At 49.8% G+C, this 21508-nt stretch overlaps 12 protein-coding genes and 1 non-coding gene across 13 annotated transcripts; 7 read left to right on the plus strand and 6 right to left on the minus strand.

Moving 5' to 3' along the window:
* Positions 1-934: 934 nt before the first annotated feature.
* Positions 935-2534, plus strand: P175DRAFT_0505502 (NAD(P)-dependent alcohol dehydrogenase; the record flags this gene model as incomplete). Its single annotated transcript, XM_040898104.1, has 7 exons — positions 935-1256; positions 1319-1384; positions 1448-1493; positions 1551-1596; positions 1697-1755; positions 1809-2215; positions 2275-2534. The coding sequence occupies 7 exons, from the start codon at positions 935-937 to the stop codon at positions 2532-2534; spliced, it is 1206 nt and encodes a 401-aa protein (XP_040755083.1).
* Positions 2535-2948: 414 nt separating this feature from the next.
* On the plus strand, positions 2949-4179 carry P175DRAFT_0505503 (HpcH/HpaI aldolase family protein; the record flags this gene model as incomplete). The annotated part of the gene is made up of 6 exons (XM_040898105.1): positions 2949-3016; positions 3152-3272; positions 3335-3463; positions 3523-3745; positions 3838-3954; positions 4025-4179. The coding sequence occupies 6 exons, from the start codon at positions 2949-2951 to the stop codon at positions 4177-4179; spliced, it is 813 nt and encodes a 270-aa protein (XP_040755084.1).
* A 1-nt stretch (position 4180) lies between these two features.
* Positions 4181-4940, minus strand: P175DRAFT_0468436 (uncharacterized protein; the record flags this gene model as incomplete). Its single annotated transcript, XM_040894962.1, has 2 exons — positions 4181-4610; positions 4660-4940. The coding sequence occupies 2 exons, from the start codon at positions 4938-4940 to the stop codon at positions 4556-4558; spliced, it is 336 nt and encodes a 111-aa protein (XP_040755085.1). The 3' UTR covers positions 4181-4555.
* A 29-nt stretch (positions 4941-4969) lies between these two features.
* On the plus strand, positions 4970-7057 carry P175DRAFT_0512861 (uncharacterized protein; the record flags this gene model as incomplete). The annotated part of the gene is made up of 3 exons (XM_040898713.1): positions 4970-5039; positions 5496-5764; positions 5837-7057. The coding sequence occupies 3 exons, from the start codon at positions 4970-4972 to the stop codon at positions 6683-6685; spliced, it is 1188 nt and encodes a 395-aa protein (XP_040755086.1). The 3' UTR covers positions 6686-7057.
* P175DRAFT_0468443 (glycoside hydrolase family 72 protein) lies at positions 7040-8888 on the minus strand (the record flags this gene model as incomplete). The annotated part of the gene is made up of 5 exons (XM_040894963.1): positions 7040-7710; positions 7794-8555; positions 8614-8639; positions 8694-8731; positions 8814-8888. The coding sequence occupies 5 exons, from the start codon at positions 8883-8885 to the stop codon at positions 7085-7087; spliced, it is 1524 nt and encodes a 507-aa protein (XP_040755087.1). The 3' UTR covers positions 7040-7084.
* A 254-nt stretch (positions 8889-9142) lies between these two features.
* P175DRAFT_0527138 (DUF2406 domain-containing protein) lies at positions 9143-9521 on the minus strand (the record flags this gene model as incomplete). Its single annotated transcript, XM_040899500.1, has 3 exons — positions 9143-9252; positions 9309-9374; positions 9437-9521. The coding sequence occupies 3 exons, from the start codon at positions 9519-9521 to the stop codon at positions 9143-9145; spliced, it is 261 nt and encodes an 86-aa protein (XP_040755088.1).
* Positions 9522-9554: 33 nt separating this feature from the next.
* P175DRAFT_0527139 (uncharacterized protein) lies at positions 9555-9862 on the plus strand (the record flags this gene model as incomplete). Its single annotated transcript, XM_040899501.1, has 2 exons — positions 9555-9560; positions 9611-9862. 2 exons carry the CDS (start codon positions 9555-9557, stop codon positions 9860-9862), a joined length of 258 nt encoding a protein of 85 aa, XP_040755089.1.
* A 599-nt stretch (positions 9863-10461) lies between these two features.
* On the minus strand, positions 10462-11185 carry P175DRAFT_0553010 (uncharacterized protein; the record flags this gene model as incomplete). The annotated part of the gene is made up of 3 exons (XM_040900459.1): positions 10462-10829; positions 10962-11036; positions 11092-11185. 3 exons carry the CDS (start codon positions 11183-11185, stop codon positions 10462-10464), a joined length of 537 nt encoding a protein of 178 aa, XP_040755090.1.
* A 4732-nt stretch (positions 11186-15917) lies between these two features.
* On the plus strand, positions 15918-17716 carry P175DRAFT_0468448 (class I SAM-dependent methyltransferase; the record flags this gene model as incomplete). Its single annotated transcript, XM_040894964.1, has 11 exons — positions 15918-16197; positions 16259-16293; positions 16352-16405; positions 16486-16492; positions 16545-16589; positions 16636-16671; positions 16723-16841; positions 16905-16930; positions 16981-17011; positions 17071-17425; positions 17483-17716. Exons 1-11 carry the CDS (start codon positions 16162-16164, stop codon positions 17714-17716), a joined length of 978 nt encoding a protein of 325 aa, XP_040755091.1. The 5' UTR covers positions 15918-16161.
* Positions 17717-17922: 206 nt separating this feature from the next.
* Positions 17923-18040, plus strand: P175DRAFT_0t1. The gene has a single exon. It is a non-coding gene; the product is annotated as a tRNA-Leu (tRNA).
* Positions 18041-18364: 324 nt separating this feature from the next.
* P175DRAFT_0426838 (DUF4291 domain-containing protein) lies at positions 18365-19000 on the minus strand (the record flags this gene model as incomplete). Its single annotated transcript, XM_040893201.1, has 1 exon — positions 18365-19000. One exon carries the CDS (start codon positions 18998-19000, stop codon positions 18365-18367), a length of 636 nt encoding a protein of 211 aa, XP_040755092.1.
* A 121-nt stretch (positions 19001-19121) lies between these two features.
* On the minus strand, positions 19122-20244 carry P175DRAFT_01879 (uncharacterized protein). The gene has a single exon (XM_040892534.1). The coding sequence runs from the start codon at positions 19965-19967 to the stop codon at positions 19242-19244; it is 726 nt and encodes a 241-aa protein (XP_040755093.1). The 5' UTR covers positions 19968-20244; the 3' UTR covers positions 19122-19241.
* A 385-nt stretch (positions 20245-20629) lies between these two features.
* On the plus strand, positions 20630-21312 carry P175DRAFT_01908 (uncharacterized protein). Its single transcript, XM_040892538.1, has 3 exons — positions 20630-20671; positions 20730-20872; positions 20935-21312. The coding sequence occupies exons 2-3, from the start codon at positions 20812-20814 to the stop codon at positions 21225-21227; spliced, it is 354 nt and encodes a 117-aa protein (XP_040755094.1). The 5' UTR covers positions 20630-20671; positions 20730-20811; the 3' UTR covers positions 21228-21312.
* The last annotated feature ends 196 nt before the right edge of the window (positions 21313-21508 follow it).

The raw sequence follows: 21508 nt of genomic DNA on the forward strand, positions 1-21508 counted from the left end.
GCACAAAGGGGAGGTTACGCCATGCGGCAAAGGCCTCGGGCCTGGAAAACAAGACGGGGCGTTCGGTGTCTGGGTTCCCAGTCAGGGAGAAGGTATCGGTCTGTGTCCGCAGATTCCGGTTCAAAGTTTGGTATCGTGAGGTTCCACGCTTCCTGGTGCTTCGTTGTAGTCAGGGTGACTGCTGTGGGCGGAAATTCGGACTCGGTATTCGGATATAAACTGGTCGGGACAGAACGCAGCCCGTAACGCATGTAGAGATCGAAAACTCGCGGATCATATCGACGCAGTGGTTTCCAAAGGGATTCTTCAGCTTCGGCTTCGGCTTTTTTGTTCCAGATGTCTGGGCGCAGAGTGGACAGCAACCGGGGATGAATAATGGAAAGATTGACTCGGCGCTGTTTCAGTAAAGTATACCTATTCAGGAGGTGTCATCCCTACAGCTGGGCACAGGACATGCTATGCGCAACTCCAATAATAGGAAGAAGGCATCTGATCTCGGAAGACATTGACCATGTGCAGCACATCGCGCGAGTGGTCATTCCAGCAAGCTAAAGGCGATGAGCGAAAGTGTGGGTAAGAAGTACGCGAAACAATACGAACGGTTGTCACCCTGCCTGTCCGCAATCCAGATTCCCCTAATGCATATAGACCGTCTCTTCAGTTCGGTAAGTAGAGTTCCTATACCGTTAATAGCCGGAAATCATTCAGGCGAATGTATTTTCCCGATACTTTCTCTCCTAAAGCTGTTCAACGAGATTCACCTGCCGGCTTTTCTCCGACCTCAGCCGACCCCAAAGCGGAGTGAGGCGGGGTTCTGATTCCTGTACAACATATCACTCATCGCTTTAGAGTGACCTCTCCAGGACCATCTCCAGGTATTCGAGACCTATTGTTTTTTTTACCAAGACTGACCACTCACGGATTCCTATATACCATGTCCCGATTCCACCATCTCACGGAGACTCAGCCGGCTCATGTAACGGCCCTCCAGCTCCCACCCAATACCTCTTGTCTTCTCGTAAAGAAGCGCACGATTCGCATCGAACCCATCCCTCTGCCTATTCTTCAACCAGATGGCGTCCTCGTCAAGGTGATCAGCAACGGAATTTGCGGATCGGACATGCATGGCTATCTTTCTGGTGGAGTTGGCGGTCGCCCGCTTGTCGAGCCCACGGTGATGGGACACGAGGCCGCGGGGGAGGTCATTGCAGTTGGGGAGTATGTAACGACGCATAAAATCGGAGATCGAGTTGCTGGTAGGCGCATATCTGTACGGGTATAGCTGCAAGGATTCTCCAACTGAAACATCGCTCCTTAGTGGAGCCTGGACTTCCTTGTAGGCGGTGCCTTAATTGCAAGAATGGTCGAAGCAATATATGTTTAGGTGCATTCACGATACATACCCTTCTCTTCGGAAATATTAGACGCACATGCTGACTGGGTCCAGATATCCGATACTGCGCTGCCCCAGGAAATCATGGGTCCCTGTCAAGGTAGTCTCGCCTGCCTTCAATCTCGCTCGAGAATGTGAGGATGTTAATCTTGGGCAGATTCTTTGCCCTCCCGGCGGATATGGCACCTCATATTCCGGAATCCGTGGGCTGGGAGGAAGCAGGGAGTATTCAACCGCTAGCTGCAAGTATAATCTGATCATGCAGAGGAATTCATCTTACTCACTTATAGCTATCTTGTATAGATCGGCGTGCAAATCGGCAAACGTGCCGATTTGAGAGCACACCAAACGGTTGCTATCTTGTATGCCGTCTCTCTTCTACCTTATCCTGGAAAGAACTTGACATTGTCTATAGTGGCTGCGGGCCAATTGGTCTCATTACGGCGGCTGTTGCTCATGCATACTCGGCTAAGAAAATCATCGCTTTTGATATCAACCCTGATAGAGTGGCTTTCGCTAAAAAATATCTATCCCCGATGACGGGGAAGCCCATCATCGACCATGTGTATCACATTGACCTACTTCCAACGACCCCCGAGTCCGATGCTCAACCCCAGTTGAATAACAATGCGATGGCAAACGGTGAACAGGAACCCCAAACAATAGGAGACTTCAGATGGGAATGCGCGAAAGATAGAATGTGGCGAGTTGTCGAGGAGTGCGGGCTCAGCGCGGAAGCAGGAGTGGATAGAGTGATCGAGGCCAGCGGGGCAGAAGACTCGATGTTGCACGGAATCGCCATTTGCAAGCAAGGAGGCATCTGTAAGCAACTGTTCTCCTTGTCCGTTCTGCTCGAACTAAGAAACTAACACTGTTCGTAGTTCTTCAAGTCGGACTCGGACATGTCCAAACACATACCATCCCCATGGTTGCGGTGACGAACAAGGAACTCGACGTCAGAGGCATCACACGTTACACCGCTTCATGTTTTCCGTCGGCTATTGACCTTCTTGCTCGCGGTGTTGTGAACCTCAAACCGCTTATCACAGCTGTGTTCCCACTATCCAGGGCCCAAGAAGCGCTCGAGGCTGTCGCGAGCGGACGGGAGATCAAAGTCATAATAAAGAACCAGGAGGTCTAGTTGAATTCCTTCCCGCGCTGCAATCATTACTCAAGTCTGGAGGATATAAAGATGAGCTGCGTTATCAAGCCTGCGCCAATAATGATAGGTTTTCGGCAAAATTCGGGTCTCAAACCCAATAGGTATCACGAATCTTCATAATCTTCACAACACTTAACCCAGATGCGTAAGAGGGCATTCAAGTAGGTTTAACAGTACCTAAGTAAATATCTCTTACCGACTATACATGCCCCTTCGGTGGATATTTACCCGAGAGCTTGTCGGAAAAGCTCCGAGAAGCCGAAATGTTGAGATTTGGATAGAAAAAAAAAGCCATGAAAAGTGCGGGGAAAACAAACTGCTGGATTTATTTATTCAAACTTGTTGTCTTCCTCATTCGCATTCCTGTTCTTGACAATTCACACAGTCTTCAATATGGCTCTCAACACTGCGATCCAAACTGCCCTGACAAAGCCGTCGTCAGCTTTCGGATTCTGGCTCACGTATGTCGTCCTCATCTAATCTCCCCCCCCACGTTTCTCGGAGCCTGGCACAGCCACTCAATCCTTCGTGGAATGGATCCTCTCTCGGGCCCAGAGGTTCATTGAAAAAGTGGGCTAAACTGCGTTATGTTCTAGACTTCCCAGCACGGGTGTTGCGAAGACAATCCTCCGTTCGACGGCTCAGCAGCCCAATCGATTCAGCTGGGTTCTGGTTGACGCTGAACATGGCTTGATCACAGACAGAGACTACTACGAGGTTTGCCAGACCAGGAATCCCTCCAAGGCTAGTAGTACCAACCGTGCTGATTCACAGTGTAGCTCACAAATGCCATTGGCGCGGAGGGTGCCAGTCCACTCATCCGGGTCCCCTGGGGCGAGGAATGGCTGATCAAACGCGCTCTCGACGCGGGCGCGCATGGAATCGTTACTCCGATGTGCCACACCGAGGTATTGGATCCCTCATCCCTCCTGTCGAAGGTTGATTTAATTTACCCTGGTGGTTATAGGAGGATGCCGTCAAGATTGTCCGGCACTGCAAGTACCCCCCACAAGGGACTCGGGGTTACGGGCCGATGTTCGCACCGCATTCTTTCCCAGAGGTTCCTGCTGCCGAGTACGACAACAACGCAGACAACAGCATTTTGGTTCTGGTGCAGATTGAGTCCAGGTCGGGGGTGGAAAACGTAGAGAAAATCACTCAAGTTGCAGGTCTTGATGGTGTGCTCATTGGTGAGTCCGATTTCTAGGTTTTTTTTTTTTTTTTATCCTTCGCTATCGTGAACGCGCTTTTTTGTTCTGGGTATTTGCTGATGTTTTTCCAGGTCCCTTCGACCTCTCCAAGCAGATGGGTGTCATCCGAGGTGGAGAGGAACATGAGGCTGCAATTCAGCGTATCCTCAGGGCTGCCAAGTCTGCAGGCAAGAAGGTTGCCATTTTCTGTACGTCTTCGTCCCTTGATCTACTTCTTTAGCTATACGGCAGGGCTAATTAATGGCTATGAACCTGCAGGTACCGATGGCGTGGACGCCCGCAAGCGTGCAGAACAAGGATTCGACCTGGTTTCTATCACCACCGATGTCGGTGTCCTTGGCGGCGGAATGACTCGCGAGCTGGGGATTTCCAGTGGTGAAATTGAAGGAGGAACGGGGAGGGATGGATACTAGACACCATTCCAAATTATAGAGTAGACTACACTCACTGAGTGAAATGAGATTAAACAGATACCTTAGAATCCGCGTGGCCCAATCTACTTGATCTAATTACTCTGTAGTATACCACCTAGGTACGCATAGAAAGGACAAAGATGCTTGGTAAATGGAAAATTATTGACAAAACCAATCCACAGATACTTGACCATTCCTCACCCGTTGTCAATCTTTATTTCAGTGACAGCACATCTTGTTTAACTTCAGATGAACGTGCATTTGCAGTGGATACAGATCATTCCGTCCCCACAACTCCGTACCCGAAATCGCATCCTCGAGGACGCAAGGAGTAAGGACTGTGTGTGTGTGCCTGTGCTTTATCCACCGAGTCAAGTCAAAAGTCCTCTAACCGAATAACCCCATACGAAACCTCCTCGTACGGATGCGCCCTAAATCCCATCAGCGCCCGTGTTTCCCCCCCCGATAGTGATGACTTACCTTTTCAGCGCTTCCACTGCCTTCCTCGCTGTTTCTTCGCCCACGCACAACGTCTCGACTCGCATTTCCTCCAACTGCTCCAGCGTTTCGGGGGTTCCGATGTTTGGGTTCGCTGTGGCGCCCGGGCGAAACTGGCCCCTGCCCGGAATCACGAAGCAGGTCTCGGTATATTGGCCTGGGCCTGGGTAGCGACCAGCGCCAGCAGCGAAAACTGCAGCTTTACAGGCCTCGAGAGCCGCTGGGGGGACGTGGAAAAAGAGTTTGAATTTTGCCGTAGCCATTAGGAGGAGGTAGAGAGGAGAGGAGAGAGATGGCAGAGTTTGTGGGATCCCGAACGAAGTTGGCGGGGTACTGTACTACATATGTACGGGTACTACTATGTAAATTTGCACACAAAATATACGCACCAAATATACAATATAAGATACACAAAAGTACCATAGCTATTGTCAGTTGGCCAGACCGGGACAATTAGGATCGGCTCCTTCAGGCCCTTTTGGCTAAATCTGATCCCGAGCGCTAACTTGCCTGATCATTTTTTTTTTTTTTTTTTTTTCTCCCGTCAGCTCCTTTTCTATTGGAAAGCCAAATCTCCCGAGTTGTTGTGAATCATGCTGCTGTTGCGCTCTTCTCTCCCCGCCTTGGGCTGATATATCATTCTCATACATAGTTATCTTGGTTCGGATCATGTCGTGATCAGATCATGTTGGCCCCCAGAAACCGGAAATCGAAGTTCTGCTTCCTCACTCTGACGCCCCGGCGCCTGTCGACCTTGGTCTTGGTCGGCGTGCTGTACTTGGTCTTTCATCGCTTACCGTCGCCTCCTCCCCCTGGAGACCACCGCTGGCTTCCAGACTACGACGTGGGAGAGATTCCCCGGTTTCTCCATCGCTCACCGTATCGCGAGAGTCCTGACCGGGAATACGAAAGCAGCGTGTCCGAGGCACTGCGCAGAATCGAGCAGCGCGCGCTAGCGCAGAACGGACGGGATCTGGTCGCGGAAGAAAGAATATGGCAGATCAGAATCGGGAAGCAGTTCACGAAAGAACAACGAGGATCGGACTCGCACGCATTCGAGGAGAAGAATCATGAGTGGAAGTACACGGTGAGCACGAGCACGAGCACCAGCAGCAAGAGCACACTGGGGCCAGTCGCATCTCGCTAAACCATCACGCAGCTAGTCACCGACGACGAGGCGCACGGATACATAAGCAGCCTCTTTTCAACCGTTCCGGATCTCGAGAACCTCTACAACTCGTACCCGTATGATGTCCTGCGCTCGGATCTCCTCCGATATCTCATACTGTGGTATTTCGGTGGCTACTACGCAGATATGGACGTGTTTCCGGCCCAATCGATCAAGCAGTGTCGTACCCTACGCCCTATCCTGTCGGACCTTCGCGCCGGCAGTGCGAACATCTCTCTCCTAGTCGGGGTTGAAATCGACGAGCCCTACGCGTCTACCCGGCTAATGCACGACTGGCGCTGGATCAGACGGTACGGCCTGATCCAATATACCATGTATGCGCCGCAGCGATTCAGCCCGTTCCTCCGCGAGGCCGTCGTCCGGGTATTAGCACATACAAGACAGCATCACCGATCCAGCATCCCCATTCTCGGACCGACATACAGCCAGGAAACCATTCTGGAAGTCACGGGGCCCGGCGTGTTCACCGATGCAGTGTTGGATGTCCTCTCCAACACATTACCGCCAGCACACCCGTTGGTCGCATCCTCGGTGGAATCCGATCTCGGAATCGGCGATCTCATCGCTCCGGCGTCGGGCCAGGTCGCGAGGCGGGTGACGTGGGCTCCGTTCCACAAGATCCGGGAGCCCGTCTGTGTCGATGCGCAGGACGCCGCCGTCGGGTCGGCTATGGGAGGACTGTGCGTTCTCCCTGTTAGTGTCTGGGGGAACGGACAGAGACACAGCGGCGCCGAGAATTTCCAAGGCGCACACGCATGCGTGAATCATCGGTTTGGGGGGAGCTGGAAGAAAGAGTGGTGGCGGCCCTATTTTGGATAGGTGGATAGGTGGGTTTCTGATCCACTCATGCATCAGGGATATATGTTTCTTTCGAGTATATATATATATATATATATATATCCCCTATTTGTTTCTCCACTAGCCAGTCTTGGCCGAACTTGGCAGGACCTTGGGATGAGGACCTGGCACAGCGGAATCTTTTCGTCGGAAGTGTTTCTTGGTGCCTTCCACTCGTGGCTGCGGTTGGAAGCGCCTACGTGGGATAGACTGAAAGAGAAATGTACCATTCTATCGCTGCGGAAGAATTGCTTAAGATCTACAAACCTATGTATTTCACGGGCAAGATCAACGAAGAATATAAAAGAAAAGAAAAAATGACAAGTAAAGCAGTCCTTAATTTACAATCGGCGGACAAAAAAAAAAAAAAAAAAAAAGAAACTAGACCAGATGGGCCAGTGCATTGATGAACAATCCTCGAGGACGACCCGCTCCAGAGGAGGAAGTAGTGGTAGAGACCGAGGCGCTGGTGGTGACGGTGCCGGTGCCAGCGGTGCCAGCGGCCTTGATCATGGAGCTGCAGGTTCCGGTGGCGGAGGCGGCAGAGGTGATGGTGGCAGAGCCGCTGAAGTCGCAGGCTGTGGAAGCAGAGCTCTGTTCGCTGTAGTACTTGTTGAGAACGAAGTTGAGCTGCTGCTCGGGTGTGCACATGCCGTAGGCACCGTAAACGCCCGTGGTGCCGTTAGCCTTGACACCCGCACAGCTGGTGAGACCACAGAGCACCGAGAAGAGATCGGCGTAGTCCTTGCTGGAGACAGAGCTATCCACGACACAGCTGGCAGCCTTGTTCATGCAAGAGCACAGCTCGGAGTTGGGGGTGGGAGGCAGGGGAGTGGCGGTGGCCAGCCAGTCGCTGGTCACGGCTGGGCAATCCTGCAGCGCACTGTTGGTGGGGGTATAGGACGCCTTGTTGGTACCGGTAGGCGAAACGGCGTTGATTTCACTGGAGTAGTAGGTGTAGTCGGTCATCTTGGAGACGCTGGTGCTGTCAATAACGGAGACAAGACCTTTTTGGATGTCAGTTTAAAAAAAAAAAAAAAAAAAAAAAAAAAAAAAAAGGTAAAAAGTATCCTGGGGCAAGGGAAATTACCGTAGTTGTTGGACTCTTGGAAATACATGTAGACAATTCCACCAGACCACACGTCGTTCATCTCGTCGCCAAAGAGAGCCTTGACTTCAGTGAAGGTGCGGGGCTGAACCTCGTTGCAGCCGTATTCGGCGAAGAACACAGGCACGGAGTAGTTGCTGAACTCCTCGGTGCGCTCCTGGTATCCGGAAACCTTGTAGCTGGAGTCTCCACACCAGGAGTAGATGTTGTATCCCCAGAAATCAATACCATCCTCGGTATCCCCGCAATTGAAGTAGTCAGCCATGTTGACACGGATCGTGGAATCGTCATTTGTAGCATATCCGACGCCCATCGAACGGTAGCTCTTGGCCTTGATGTAGGCCTTCATGTCACGCACAGCGGCCTTGACAAAGGCGCTTGCGTCGGTGGTCGAGACAGTGTTGGAGACCTCATTTCCCGCAAAGAATCCAAGAGTATTCTTGTAGCCTGCGAAGGCATCAATAACGTTGGTATAGCGAGTGTAGAGAGAAGTCTCCCAGCGGGGATCGTTGCGATCAATGGACTGAGTGGGATCAGACAAGTCGGCAATCACGTAGATGCCGGCATCAGCAAGAAGCGACATGCACTCGTCGTGATTCGCAGTAGGGTCAACCGCATAGACACGGATAGTGTTGGTGTTAAGGTCCTGCATGATGGGGATATCACGCTTGCAGGTGGTGACATCTGATAGGGGATCGATGTAGCTGGTGCTGCCGTCGGTGGTGCCATTGCTGGAGTAGTCCTCTATGCAAGTGAATTAGTCTCCATACATATCACTGCCCGCATAGTCAATTAAGCGTACGTTGGTAGGCGACACCACGGATATAGCTGGAACAAGTTAGCTAACTATCTCGCAAACAGAACCAAAAGAAGCCAACATACAATTGTGTGTTGTTGCTAGAGTAGAAGAATTTCGAGCCCTAATGAAATCAGCACCGCTTAAGAGGAAGAGCAAAGACAAAAAAAAAAAAAAAGGGACACAAAAATGATCGTTCTCTATACCTTGATAATGATGGGATCGATATTTGCGAAAGCAGTGCCCACGAGGGCAGCTGCCACGAGAGCGAGCTTCATTTTGCAACAATGTCAACCTGACAAAGAGCGTAACAGGGGCGAGTAGGGTGGTTAGGCAAGGCAAGGTGGACGGCTAGTATATATAAAGGCTTTGCTGACGCGTCCTCAGAAATGTCAATTTCGCAGAAGTGGATCGTATTTCTAGGCAAGAAGTGGCAAGAATAGCAGCTGGAACTAGGCCATGACCAAAAATAAACAAATTTGGAGTTAAATTATAATTCCCCACCCCTCCGGTAATCGAACAAGTCATCAGTACGTTACAAAATGTTCTGTCCCCGCCGTGCTTCGATAGCGGCCTCGAACCCCCGAATTGTATCCAACGGGCGCTCCAGGCGAGCTCTGGTGGGATTCGACCGGTCGGGGTCAGCTAGCTCGGTCAGTATACCTCCATTTGAAAGAAAAAGGGAGAGAAGAGACACCAACCGATCACTTTGCCATCTCGATCAAGGTGCTGCATAGAGCGCAGTGATAACGGTGGCTCATTCGTCGCTATCAGAGTTAGTGCATCCTGCTCACTCCGGCCCAAGGCGCACGGGTACGTGGGCACGAACCGAGCTGGTCAGATTTGCTGGAGAGCGAGTTCTGGTTCTTCTTGTCGCTCTGGCTCGACCGGGAGGAGGCAAAAGAACGCGGCATTTTGGAAGTAGGGGATCAGATTGGTGCTCAGCAATGGCTGTGACTCGGCATGACACTGGGATGCATATAAATCCTCAACCTACATCGAGCTGCATCTTCTGATCGCAACGTACGAGAAGGGAGTCCGTCTGCATCGGGACCTGTTCTCACTGACGCGGCCGGACCAGGAACAAGTCGTTGTCTTCATCGCCATCGGTATTGCTGGTTGGCTAGACACTCGCCAAGCTTCGACTAATGCAGCGAACCCAAGGCTTAGCAGACAACTAGCAAGCCAATCAGCGGATATAGCGGGTAAGCAGCCACGCAAGCAAGAAGCGAGCCACGCATTGGGCCAAGTGTAGGCCAAGTGTAGGCATCCATTTTTGAACGATTGGGTTCAATGGGTTGTGTGGAGTGTCCTTGGTTGTTTCGAAGAAATTGGAGGTTGGGGGAGAGCCGGATTGGGAAATCTTGATGCGGCAGAGGGTGACATTGGAATGTCCGTTTGCTGCAGAGAACAGGAAAACAGAACGATTAGGGGGAGAAAAGGGGGAGAACCTTTTTTCCCCCTATTATCGTTATTATTGAAAGCGATGATCAAAATCTTGCGAAGAAAAGGAGACAACGCACTTAGCAGATGTCGTGGACTGTGTGGCGACGGCGGAGATGGGACCCATCAAGCCCCGATCAATCAACACACACAGGACTCAGGAGTACTACCTAGATAGATACAAATAGGTGTCTTCGCTGTAGATTACGACGTATATGCAGTTTGGAAAGTCAGCCCTCTCCCCCCGGGCATTCCCCCAATCCGACCGTCTTCAACCAACTGGTCAGCCAGTCAGCCACGGTCGCTGGTGTCTGTTGTCATGTCCCAGCTATCCTTCCGACAAGTATATCACTTTCTGGCGTCGCTTCCTCCGCGGAAACATCATCCAAATCGCTATATAACGCTCCATAGCTACTCTCTGGAGGCGACTGATGTTGAGTTGGCGAAACGAAGGCCGAAGTAGCAATCTCGACGACAGAACATGAGCGCGCGAGTTCTGATACAGTTCATTCGTTCTATGTGGTCGTCAGAGGTTCCCATCGACATTGCAATCTGATCCATCCAGTCCATCGGCTGGTCATTCTCGGTAAATCGGTCCTCGAGCCGCGCCTCGACCACAGGTGCCTGACCAGCTACCCCAAGAGTTTCAGCAATGCCGCCGTGCTGGTCCTCGAGGGCCCGCGTTTTATCGGCCTTCAACAACACCAGCAACTGATCAAGGGCTGCAAGACCGGAAACGATGCCCTGGAGACAAGGTTTCGCAAAGGACTGAACGACATCTGTAGGGAAAGGGCCTTAGGATCTCCAGCTTTTTGAGCGTCACTTCCCGTCCGAGACAGATGCCGGCTATTGTTGCAGGTTGTGCAGAATACCGCAGCTATGATGCATGCGCGACCCCTCCCGTGACACACCTTTGAGAGAGCCCCTGGTGATCAGTGTGTGGTGATCAGTGTGTGGTGGTTTGCGACAGAAGACATCGTTAAACGCTTATTCCGTTATTCTGCCGATCTAGCTACCCTTGCCAACTCTATCCTCGCCTACAATAGCTTCTTGATTCGCTGACCTCCATGGCGGCACTTCCCAGGAAGCAAGGCTCCTTTCGAATGAAAGTGCCCGCCAGGAAAAATGATCGCATGGTGATAAATATGGTGTGACCAAACCTGCTGCTATGCACGTGGCTCCCCATAATTGAACCAACTGCCCCATCCCTCGTGAATGCGCAAGCCACTATCTAGCATCTCAAACACTGCGCTAATATAATCGCTGTAGCCAGTGTGAGGTCCAAGATTCGTGTTTGATGTTCGTGCTCCAGTACACCACTGTCACCACATGTTCAACCCTCGGGTTGCTTGCCTTTCCGATCGGCTCGGTTCGCGCTGCCTAGTGTAAAGGGAGCGGGAATGTAGCCTGTATCAAGGGCTTTCGCCGCAAGATTCAGGACTCCAGTGTCGTCTTTGCCTTTGTCCTTCTCATCATGAAGCCTGTCGAAGGACCTAGCATCTGTAAAATCATTCTCATCTGTAGTTCGGTTGTAGAACTGGAGCGTTCACCAATATCCAGGGCATTGGAGGTTCCGAGCCTGGCAACGACGACATTCTAGTCGAGCGCGGTCGCACTAGTTTCTGGGTTAGGTATTCGTCAAGGAAAGGAAGGTAAATTTCTTTGTTTTCTTTCTTTGCAAAATGGTTTTCTCATCTTCCGCTTCTTCTGAAGTCTCATGCGGGAAGGGGGGAGAAGACCTGTCTGCAAGGAAAGGGAGACGTGCTCTCACATTAACGCCACGCTACCGTCCGTCGCTGGCCAGCAGTCACATAGGGAACCCCCGGTAGATTGACGCAAAAGAAAGAGCCATACCGAATACGAGATGATTTGAAGCCGTGCGGTTTGGCGTGATGAGGATTGCATGTTGGGAGAACAGACCGTTGAGACTTGCGAGAGACGCCAAGATACCCCGCTCAAGATAGACAGCTTCACGAGGATATTACGGCTGGTCAACTCTCTTCCTAGGTTTATACTTGATAACCAGCACATATCAATCGGCAGGTCAACCCCCTATAAGGCCAGGCAAAAGTCCCGCGCAGACTCGTGGCAACTATCCCAGTCCTTGTCACGACGGAGAAGGAGTCTACAAAGTACCCAGAGATGCCCCGCCAGCCACATGGGTGCCAGTATCATTCCCGGTTAATCCTGGGTCAACCCCCGGTCCTCGTCCTGCACGGCCACTCTTTTCCAGAGCCTCGGCCAGATACAGATAGGACTGCGTGAATCCATCGCCAAAGAGTGTTGTTGGAGTCATGACTATCCCAAAGAGGGCGGATGCATTAGCTACCCTGTTAGTCCACAGGATAGATCCTCACGAGATTACGGAGTATACCGCAGGAAACCGCGGTGAAGAAGTTCAACCCCAACCACCCACCGCATATACTTCCTGCATGTTGGTAGTTGTTAAACCACTAGGCCTGCCTGCTCCTGAAAGCATGCAAACGCAAGACAAGCAGAATTCTACGATCGAATAGAACTCTGCTGCCGAGGTTTAGGTCGAATTTGTGAACAGGATCGTTATAAGGATATTTCCTGTCGCTCAAGCCGCATTCTTTTGGAAAAGGGGAGGCACGGTAAATACCTTTTATGCTTCTACGGTGGCTTAGGTGGAAAGGGGTCGATTTATGTAAGAGAATATTTGAGAGTATGGGATGTCCCTCTATCTCAATTCTTCTCTCTGGATTGTTCGTGGGTGATATATGCAGAAGAATTGCCGGCGTGGCCTCAAAAAATGTGATCAGTCAATTCCAGTGGTGTTGCCCCGTCTCGTGTACGGTATAATTCGTGCATCGACTTTAATCGCACCGAGCGCGAAGTACGGAGTACAATCAGGTATCCATGCCTTTCTGCCCACCTAAACCGCTACCCGCTTTAGGTGCGCCACACATTCTTCGCGATCACACATTCTTCGCGATTTTTGATATTTCAACTTATTTTTATTATTATTACAACACAACATGCCTAAATCTCCAGATTTTAATGAATCTCGCTTGCTTGAAGCTATTGCCACGGTTCAAAAGCAAAAAAAACCAAATATCGCGAAGATTGCACGAGAATTCAATGTGCCTGACTCTACGCTCCGAACACGCCTCAAAAAACCAAAGATACTAGTAACACCAACAACAACGAATAAGAACCTTCTACAGCCATATCAGGAGAAGGCCTTAATCAACTGGATCATACAAATGCGGAAATGGAACATCCCACCAACTCCTGCGGTCATTGCAGCATGGGCAAATCAGACACTTGCTCGCGCGGGGTCAGATAAGCAAGTTAGTAAGATGTGGCCATATCGATTCGAATCGCGTGTACCAGCAGATCTAGGACTTGCTCCAGTAAAGCAGAAGACTAAGGAATTAAGGCGGATACAAGCAGAGGATGCTGGCTTGCTTCAACACTGGTATAACCTTTTGAAATCACTTCTTCGCGGGGTCCCGGCTCGCCTTGTCTACAACTTTGATGAATGTGGTTTCCAACCAGGCAAAGGTCGTGATAGGAAGGTTTTTGGGGGTCCTAAATGCCCTGATCTTGCAGAAAGTGAGCGAGGTGAAAATATTACTGCAGTTGAATGTATTGCTGCAGATGGTTGGGTAATGGACCCATTTTTTATTTTCAAAGCAACGGGCAACTATATGGAGGTCTGGTATCATGATGCAGAACAACTACCACCTAAAACAACAACAGCAATATCCTCAAATGGTTGGATAACTGATGAGCTTGCGCTTGCCTGGCTACATCGATTTAATACTGAAACGAAGCATCCTGATCGTACTAAGCAAGGCGAGAAGCGATATCTAATATTTGATGGCCATGGCTCGCACCTTACGCTCGAATTTCTACAATACTGCGAGGAAAATAATATTATTCCCTTTGGTTTTATAGCTCATTCAACACATCTCTGCCAACCTCTTGATGGAAAACCTTTTCTTGCTTATAAGACCAATTTTTACCTCAAGAATAATGAGCTATCTCAATGGGGGGGTAAGCCATATGGGAAGGCAGAGTTCTTGAAGATTATCCAGCCAATCCGCAACCAGACCTTTCGCCAGCGAATTATTCGAGATGCCTTTAAAGAACGCGGTATCTGGCCAGTTGATGGCACTGAAATTATTAAAAAACTAGCGAATCAGATGGATATACCAGATATATCAATTGATCTTTGTCGAACCCCATCTCCACCACCATTACTATCCTCCAGCGTTGAAAACAGTCCTCCAGCAACAATAGAGGCTCTTCTAAAGAATCAGGCAAAGGTTACAAAGGAACTTGATAAGGTATCTGACCGGGCAAGGCGGAATATATCAAAACTCTTTCAATATCAGGCAGAGAAGCTCGAGGAGCTAAAAATGACCCAGGAAGCAATTCAAAGGATTAGGGCCGTGCAAGAGCCTCAACGCCGGGTTTATACTAAGCGCCAGATTAAAGGTCTATCTAGTGACGGGGTTCTAAGAGTTCGTGATGCTATTCGATCAATTAAAGATAGGAAGGCAAAGGATGCTGAACGTGAGCAGAGGAGGTTGGCAAAGCAGAAAAAGAAAGTATATGGTTCTCCACCCCCTCCACGCTCGCAGGAGTCAATTCAAAGAGGAATTGATAATGCAAGACATGCTGAAGAAGCTGGAGAGTTTTTTTATTTTGATTACTAGTATTATTGTTGTTGTATAGCTTCAAATATTAAAAAATCGCGAAGAATGTGTGATCGCGAAGAATGTGTGGCGCACCTAAAGCGGGTAGCGGTTTAGGTGGGCAGAAAGGCATGGATACTACTCCGTCGCACAGTGCCAAACACAGATCCATAATCAACCAAGCACCGAGGACGACAACCCACTGAGTAGAAATGCAACGGACCGTTTGTCTTGTGCAATCAATCAGACCACTTGGAAGCGGGATTCAAGCCAATTCGAGTATAGCCCAATCGGGGTTTAGCAGTGACTCCTTCACAATGCGAAGAGCCTGGTCTCGGAGATCTGTAAATAAACCGATATTTCCAGCATCCGGACAGGGAAGGTTCATTCGAGAAGTCGGAAGGAACCCCCGACACGGCCAAGAATCCTCTTTGGCAGGACGTACCTAGACCGAGGGGTGTACTCCGTAATAATAATGGGCAAGTGAGCATCCAAATAACCATCGGGATTTTGTTCTTTCTCCCTTCTTCATCGCTTCTCTTTCGTTTTCTCTTGCCACCACCGACGAGAGTACCCAAGGTAATACAGCCAAGGGTCCGAGACCACCTATCAGCAACCTCAACCCGCCGCTTTATACTTCCACAGGCGAATAGTACCTAGTAGCTCCCAATCAAGATGTCTCATTTTGCCCCCTTTGAGGAATCTGCGGTCGAACTCCAGGCCAGAAAGTGCATGACGAAAAGTGGAAAAGCGACAGTCAATGTCTGACTACTGCGTAGAAGTGGATTGCCAGTATCCGCCTTGTGTATCCACCTGGCCACCATCTGCTGTCATTGGGGATCGACGGAAGGACCAAGTCCTTGTACTCCGTACATCTGTGAAGGAACGCGTTAGTGGATAACACGCCGTCCTAAATCTTCAATTCAACCAGCAAGAAAAAAGTCTTCGCAGCAGGTTGAGTTCACCAGAATCCAGATAGGAAGTCACCCCCCTCCCCTTTTCTCCACCAACTTTAGTGAGCTGTTGCTGACCTCGCTGCCATTAACGGCCATCCCGCATGGGGGAGATGTGGTGCTACTGGTAAACTAGTCCAAGTAGTGCTCCACGAGGTGGTAAATAGGTGGTATGTAGATAGTAGTTAGTTCGAAGTAAGAAGTCAGAAGAAGGGTTGAAGGTGGATTGATTTTGAGTTCCTGCTCAATTCTTAATTGTTTTTATTGCTACCTCCAGCTCCTTTTTCCTCCTCTCTAGAACTCTTCTCTCCTTGGTTTTGTTCGGATTTAATCTTCGACCTTTGATTTGCTTATTTTTATCTTTTTTTTTTGTTTTGTTTTAGACCCGGAAGTTAACCAGATTTTGGTTGTGTCGTCGCGGATACTTTTACTTGCCCCTTCTCCCTTCCTTCATCAAGGCTGTAACCGCTTCTTGCAGAGGAACTGCAAGAATGACCCAACAGAGTCAATCTTTTATTGAGCCTGATGTGAGTACTCCCAGGGTTTACCAGTTTATGTTGCTTGAATCTAACCGAATATCTCTAACAGGACTTCAATGATAATGATTCTAGTTACCAGAGCTCGTAGGTGCCCGTTGAATGCGACAACTGTGTGAACTCACTCACTAACCAACCATTGCAGGCTAGGTGACGCTAGCTACACAACCAGTATAACCTCTAGTGCTATGGCCTATACGTGCGTTTTATTTTATTTTTTGTTTTTTTGTTTTTTCCCGGGCGTGAGATCGTCGTTTTTTCAATCGCTAACCTTTACAGATATGAGGTACAAACTACGATCGATACCTATGCCTGGAAGCTAAATTCTCCCCTCCCAGAACGGTCGCAGATATCACTCGTATCACGAAGGAGAATACATTTTGGTAGGCACAGTCGCCCGCATCACCTCGATCACACTAACTCGATTAGCCCAACGATGAGCAAGAACAGGACCGACTCGACCTCGTTAGTATGGATGCGCCAGAACGACGGGGTGGGGGTTAACCAGATCAACAGAGCCATCACATCTATCGCATGCTCTTGAAAGGCGAATTACACCGGGCGCCCATCAAGAATCCCCCACGGGTGTTGGATATCGGTACGGGCACGGGTATCTGGGCCATCGACTTTGCGGAGTGAGGCTACCTAATACACTTGAAACCTGGTGGTGGACGCAATTGAACTAACCAGTCCTACAGCGAACATCCCGAATCTGAAGTTATTGGTAGGCATAGCTCGGTCGCAAACGTCTTGGATTCGAGCTAACGTGCACAGGAAATGATCTCAGCCCCATCCAGCCCTCTTGGTACTCCCTCGCGACCTTCCTGACTGACCTCCGAAGCATCCTCACTAACCCGCGCCCAGGATCCCACCGAATTGCCGCTTCGAGGTAGACGATTTCGAGCTCACCTGGTCGTACAGCCAACCCTTTGATTACATCCACGGCCGCGAACTGGAAGGCGCCATCCGCGACCATGACAAGGTGTTCAGCGAAGCATTTAAAAACCTGAAGCCTGGAGGATATTTTGAGATCTGTTCTATCGACGTGAACACGTACTCCGATGATGATACACACCTCAAGGCCAAATGTCTTCTGGAAGGCATTAAGCACATGCACGCGTCAGCCGAGACATTCGGCAAGGGTTTGTCAACAACACACACGTGGAAGGAACGACTCGACAAGGCTGGGTTTGTGAACGTTCATGAGGAAATCTTCAAGGTGCGTTTACGGTGTCCCCGGTAGCTAAAGCCACGGCAGCATGTTAATGTGCAGCAGCTCCCTCAGAGCCCCTGGCCCAAAGACCCGAAACTGAAGGACCTCGGTCGATACCACCAGGTCAATATGTTCGAGGCCTTACCACCTTACTGCTATGCGCTATTCACCCGAGTACTAGGCTGGCAGCGGAACGAAATTGAGGCGCTGGTAGCCGGTATGAGACAGGAGTTGCGTGATTTGTCAATTCATCTTTATTCCAAGGTGCATATAGTGTATGGGCAGAGGCCAGAGTGATTTTTTTTTCTTTTTTTTTTTTTTTTTTTGTATTATTTTTGGATTAGCATATCAGGAGAGACCGGCATGAACAAACAAGCATTTATACCCAAGAATTGTCTTCCCTAAAGCTCGTAGGAGTAGTAGGCCCGCAGCAGTGAATTTGCAGTATGAGCAGTTGTGATAGCATTATATAGCCAAAAAAGAGGACGCTCTTACATCACAAAGGCAAGGTGGCCGAGCGGTCTAAGGCGCGCGGTTAAGGTTTCCCAACTCGGATCCCCTTCTTGTATTACAAGTTTCCGCGTCATTAATTTGGCGTGGGTTCGAATCCCACCCTTGTCATTTTTTGATTGATCCAAATCCTCTGGATGATTTTTTCGACCACTCGATATTATTATTTTATTTACAGTTAGTTAGTTAGTTAGTTAGTTGAGTTGGGTCTTTTTTTTTTACATTTCAATCAAATATGTTTAAGAGGTTTTGTTTAATCAGCCAATATTTCTATTCAATAAGTATAATATTACGTGCGGAGAGTAGTACTCTCTCCTCTACTCTAGTATAATTGGAAATATATATCTTCCACCACACCAGGATATTCACATTAAATATTCTTCTAGTCTTCTTGTTGTGACCATTACAACTCAGCTTTTAAAATACTAAAAAAGCTCAAGAAGCACTCAAAACCCTCCTCAACTCCTCCGAAAGCGGATATACCTTTTCCTCCGGCAAGGCTCTACGCGCATCCTCCTGCCCCCCCTCATCAAGCAACCTCTTCACCCTGTGCATATCCGCCGTCACATCCCTCACCGAAACAATCCACTCATCCACATACCGATCCACCGCCTCGCCCGAAACCCCAACCTGGATACTGCGGTACGGCAACGGCCTGAACCAACAGTCGCGCTCGGGGTCCCACTGGATTCGCACAGGGGACCGCCGCAGCTGCTCCCGCCTCCAGGCTTGTCGCTCAGCTTCCGAGAGGCCCCGGCCCCCCAGCGGCGGCACATGGTCACGGTCATGGTCATGGCTAAGGGAGGAGTGTCGCAGGGCCCATTCGAACCCGGCCCGCGTGATTTCGATCGCTAGGATGCGCTCCTGGTTCGGTTTGGTGGCCCATCCGCTTCGGTAGGCCATCCAGAGGAACGACGGTTTTATCCATGTCATGCGCTCGCGTTTGAAGGGGGCTACCAGTTTCTGTGCGCTCACTGCTGCGGTGGCGATTGCGGCGTTGTATGCTTGGTAGATTGTTATGGTGGTGGGGGTGTAGACGGCGCGGATTTCGCGGTAGGGGTGGGTATTCATTTTTTTTTTTTCTTTCTTTCTTGCTTTCTTCTTGCTTTGTGTGATGTATATATATATTACCCTGTGTAAAGATCGGGGTCCTATCTTGGTTAGGATGTGGCTGTGCTGATTCTCGTCTAGATTGGTTAATGCTACGGAGTAGGGATGATATACATTGCAATGCTATTCTCTCATGGCTAAAATTGTTCTATTCTATCCTACTTTCAGATGCCAGCCAGTGCCCGCAACCAGGAAAAAAAACTCAACGACGAGAGCAACGATTAAGGCAATTGGGACATCGAGATGGGCCCATATCCCACTGACCGCGTCGTAGATACCAATTAATGCACACCGCGTGGAACTTTTTGGAGCACAATCCGCAGCGGATCACCTCCCTGAGTTCCTCAATAAGAGTTCTTGAGCTAGGGTTTGCAGAGAGCGCATTCGCTCCGGGTGCTGTATTGTTGTGTCTCCTGATACCGCTCCATCTAGCATCCTGGGCCATGCCCTCAAACCTCTCATTCATGTGTCCTTCCCCCTGGGGTTGGCTTCGGCCCCGAAGGGCTCTCCAACATAGTGGACACGAACCCAGCATTCTTCGATGATCAATGGGGATATAATGAAAGGTATGGTACGGGGTGGCTAGAGATCTTGTTGGAATGTGGATGGGGGCATGAGCCCCGAATTGGAGAGTTCCTGTAGGCGATGAGCGTGGCTGCGTGGCGGGGAGCCTGTGTTCTGGGTGAGCATGCATTCCGGAACTCCTTGTTGGCGCGGAACTCAGGTTAGTGCCCATGGGGTTTCTTCCACGGTCGGTATTCATAAACCCATCGGGCCCTGGTCCACCATAGGTAAGAGGAGGCCCCAGAGGAGGTGGAGGTGGGCATCCATGATATGGTAGACTCGGACAACAATACGACCATGTGGCAGGGTGTGCGGCATACCCGGCGCTGGCCTCGAGGTATATTGGAATTTGGACCGAATACATTGTACCAGCTGCACAAGATTGCAGATTTGTCCACGGAGGCCCGGGTTAGGCCACTGCACTCACTCGGAGCCTAAGAGAATCATCTTTGATCAGTCTACCCGAAAGTCTGACCTGCAAGACACAAATAACACAGGGGAATCTGGAAGCGATGTCCCAGTGTATGTGGACAGATGAGAAACCGACCAGACATTCAGTACATACACTTTCCACAGGATGATCGATTCTTAAACGGGAGCAGATGTGGCGCATACACCCGCTTGTTCTTGAAGTATAGAATCAGGGTATACGAGCTGGGGTGAATAATAATAAAGCCGGGGAGCGACAGACGCTATCTAGAGTGAAGATCAACGACTCGGAGGTTATATGGATGTTTGGATCGATTGATGGGCTTTGGGGGATTGAGTCCAGCTCTACTGTTCTGATGAGACGTGCCTGCATTCAAGGTAGGGGCATCCTCAGAGACCCAGCTATTAGATGACCGTTCCTCATGCGCAGAAATGCAGGAGCGACCTTGTCTGCAGAAACGGGCTATATTCATGAGGAGCGTAAGATGTTAGATTCCAGTAACCAGGGATTTACTAGTGTCCAGTCCGAAGCAGCGCTTAACCTGCAAGTACCGACTAAGATAGACATCTTTAGTGGATGTCTTCCTAGTGATTTTTATATCACGTCGACATGATTTAGACAAGAGTGAATTGGATCTTGTATGGCTTTTATAACTAAGCAGAAGAAATGCAGAACATCTAACCTGATCTGATTTAGTGCGGTTAGAGAACATCAGCCCAACAAACCTCAAGCTTCCTGCTTAATTCTACTCCGTATCAACTTTCACGTATCCCCCACAATGAAGCAATACTTCATCGCCCTCAGTCTCGCTGCTCTTGTGCTAATGATCCTCGGAGGCGGTATGCATATGGACCCGGTTCCTTGATGGTGTCTCTCGATCGCATAGCTAAGTTCCTCCTAGGCGTGTTATACTCGAGACATACGCCGAAAGTCATGCTGGCAGCGCAACAAGAGGACTGCGCCGACTGTGTCAACTACGCTGGCCGTATTGACACCATGTTCCGCAAGACCGAGAATGTCCAGGGAAACCCTCAGTTTTTCCGCTATGCATTGGATGTATCCTGCCGCGGTACAGTCCTGGCCTCCGGGCAGTGTTTGAATTACCGCCGGCAATTCCTCAAGGATCCCGAACGGTTTATGCAGGAGGTTCAGAGTCCTTATGATGCGTGTATTTCTATCAATTCTTGCCTCTGATTTTTTAATTTTCTCTTCGCCGGGTTTATTACATTTTGCCCACTAGCCATGTTACTGTGTATATTCAGGAGGGGACCGAACCCTTCATAATGATCCATACTCATGAAAAATTTCGCGCCATCGTCTACCGAGTAACTATCCACTTCGCTTTCAAAGGCTACCGTGCACGTTTAAAGGGGGTTCTGGCATGTTTCGACTGCAGACCGAGGCGTATCCGTAGTGCTCTCACCGAAAAAGGAGCCCAACTCATGCTGGAGAGCCTCGAGGTCGAGAATGTCGTT

This window comes from Aspergillus ochraceoroseus (genome assembly GCF_002846915.1).
Source record: "Aspergillus ochraceoroseus IBT 24754 chromosome Unknown P175scaffold_1, whole genome shotgun sequence".
NCBI classification, from domain to species: domain Eukaryota; kingdom Fungi; phylum Ascomycota; class Eurotiomycetes; order Eurotiales; family Aspergillaceae; genus Aspergillus; species Aspergillus ochraceoroseus.

Coding starts and splice junctions, on each gene's coding strand:
- P175DRAFT_01879 (XM_040892534.1), bottom strand. CDS start 19,967: ATGTATTCGGTCCAAATTCCAATATACCTCGAGGCCAGCGCCGGGTAT.
- P175DRAFT_01908 (XM_040892538.1), top strand. CDS start 20,812: ATGAAGCAATACTTCATCGCCCTCAGTCTCGCTGCTCTTGTGCTAATG. Junction 20,873..20,934: donor GCTAATGATCCTCGGAGGCG/GTATGCATATGG, acceptor AGTTCCTCCTAG/GCGTGTTATACTCGAGACAT.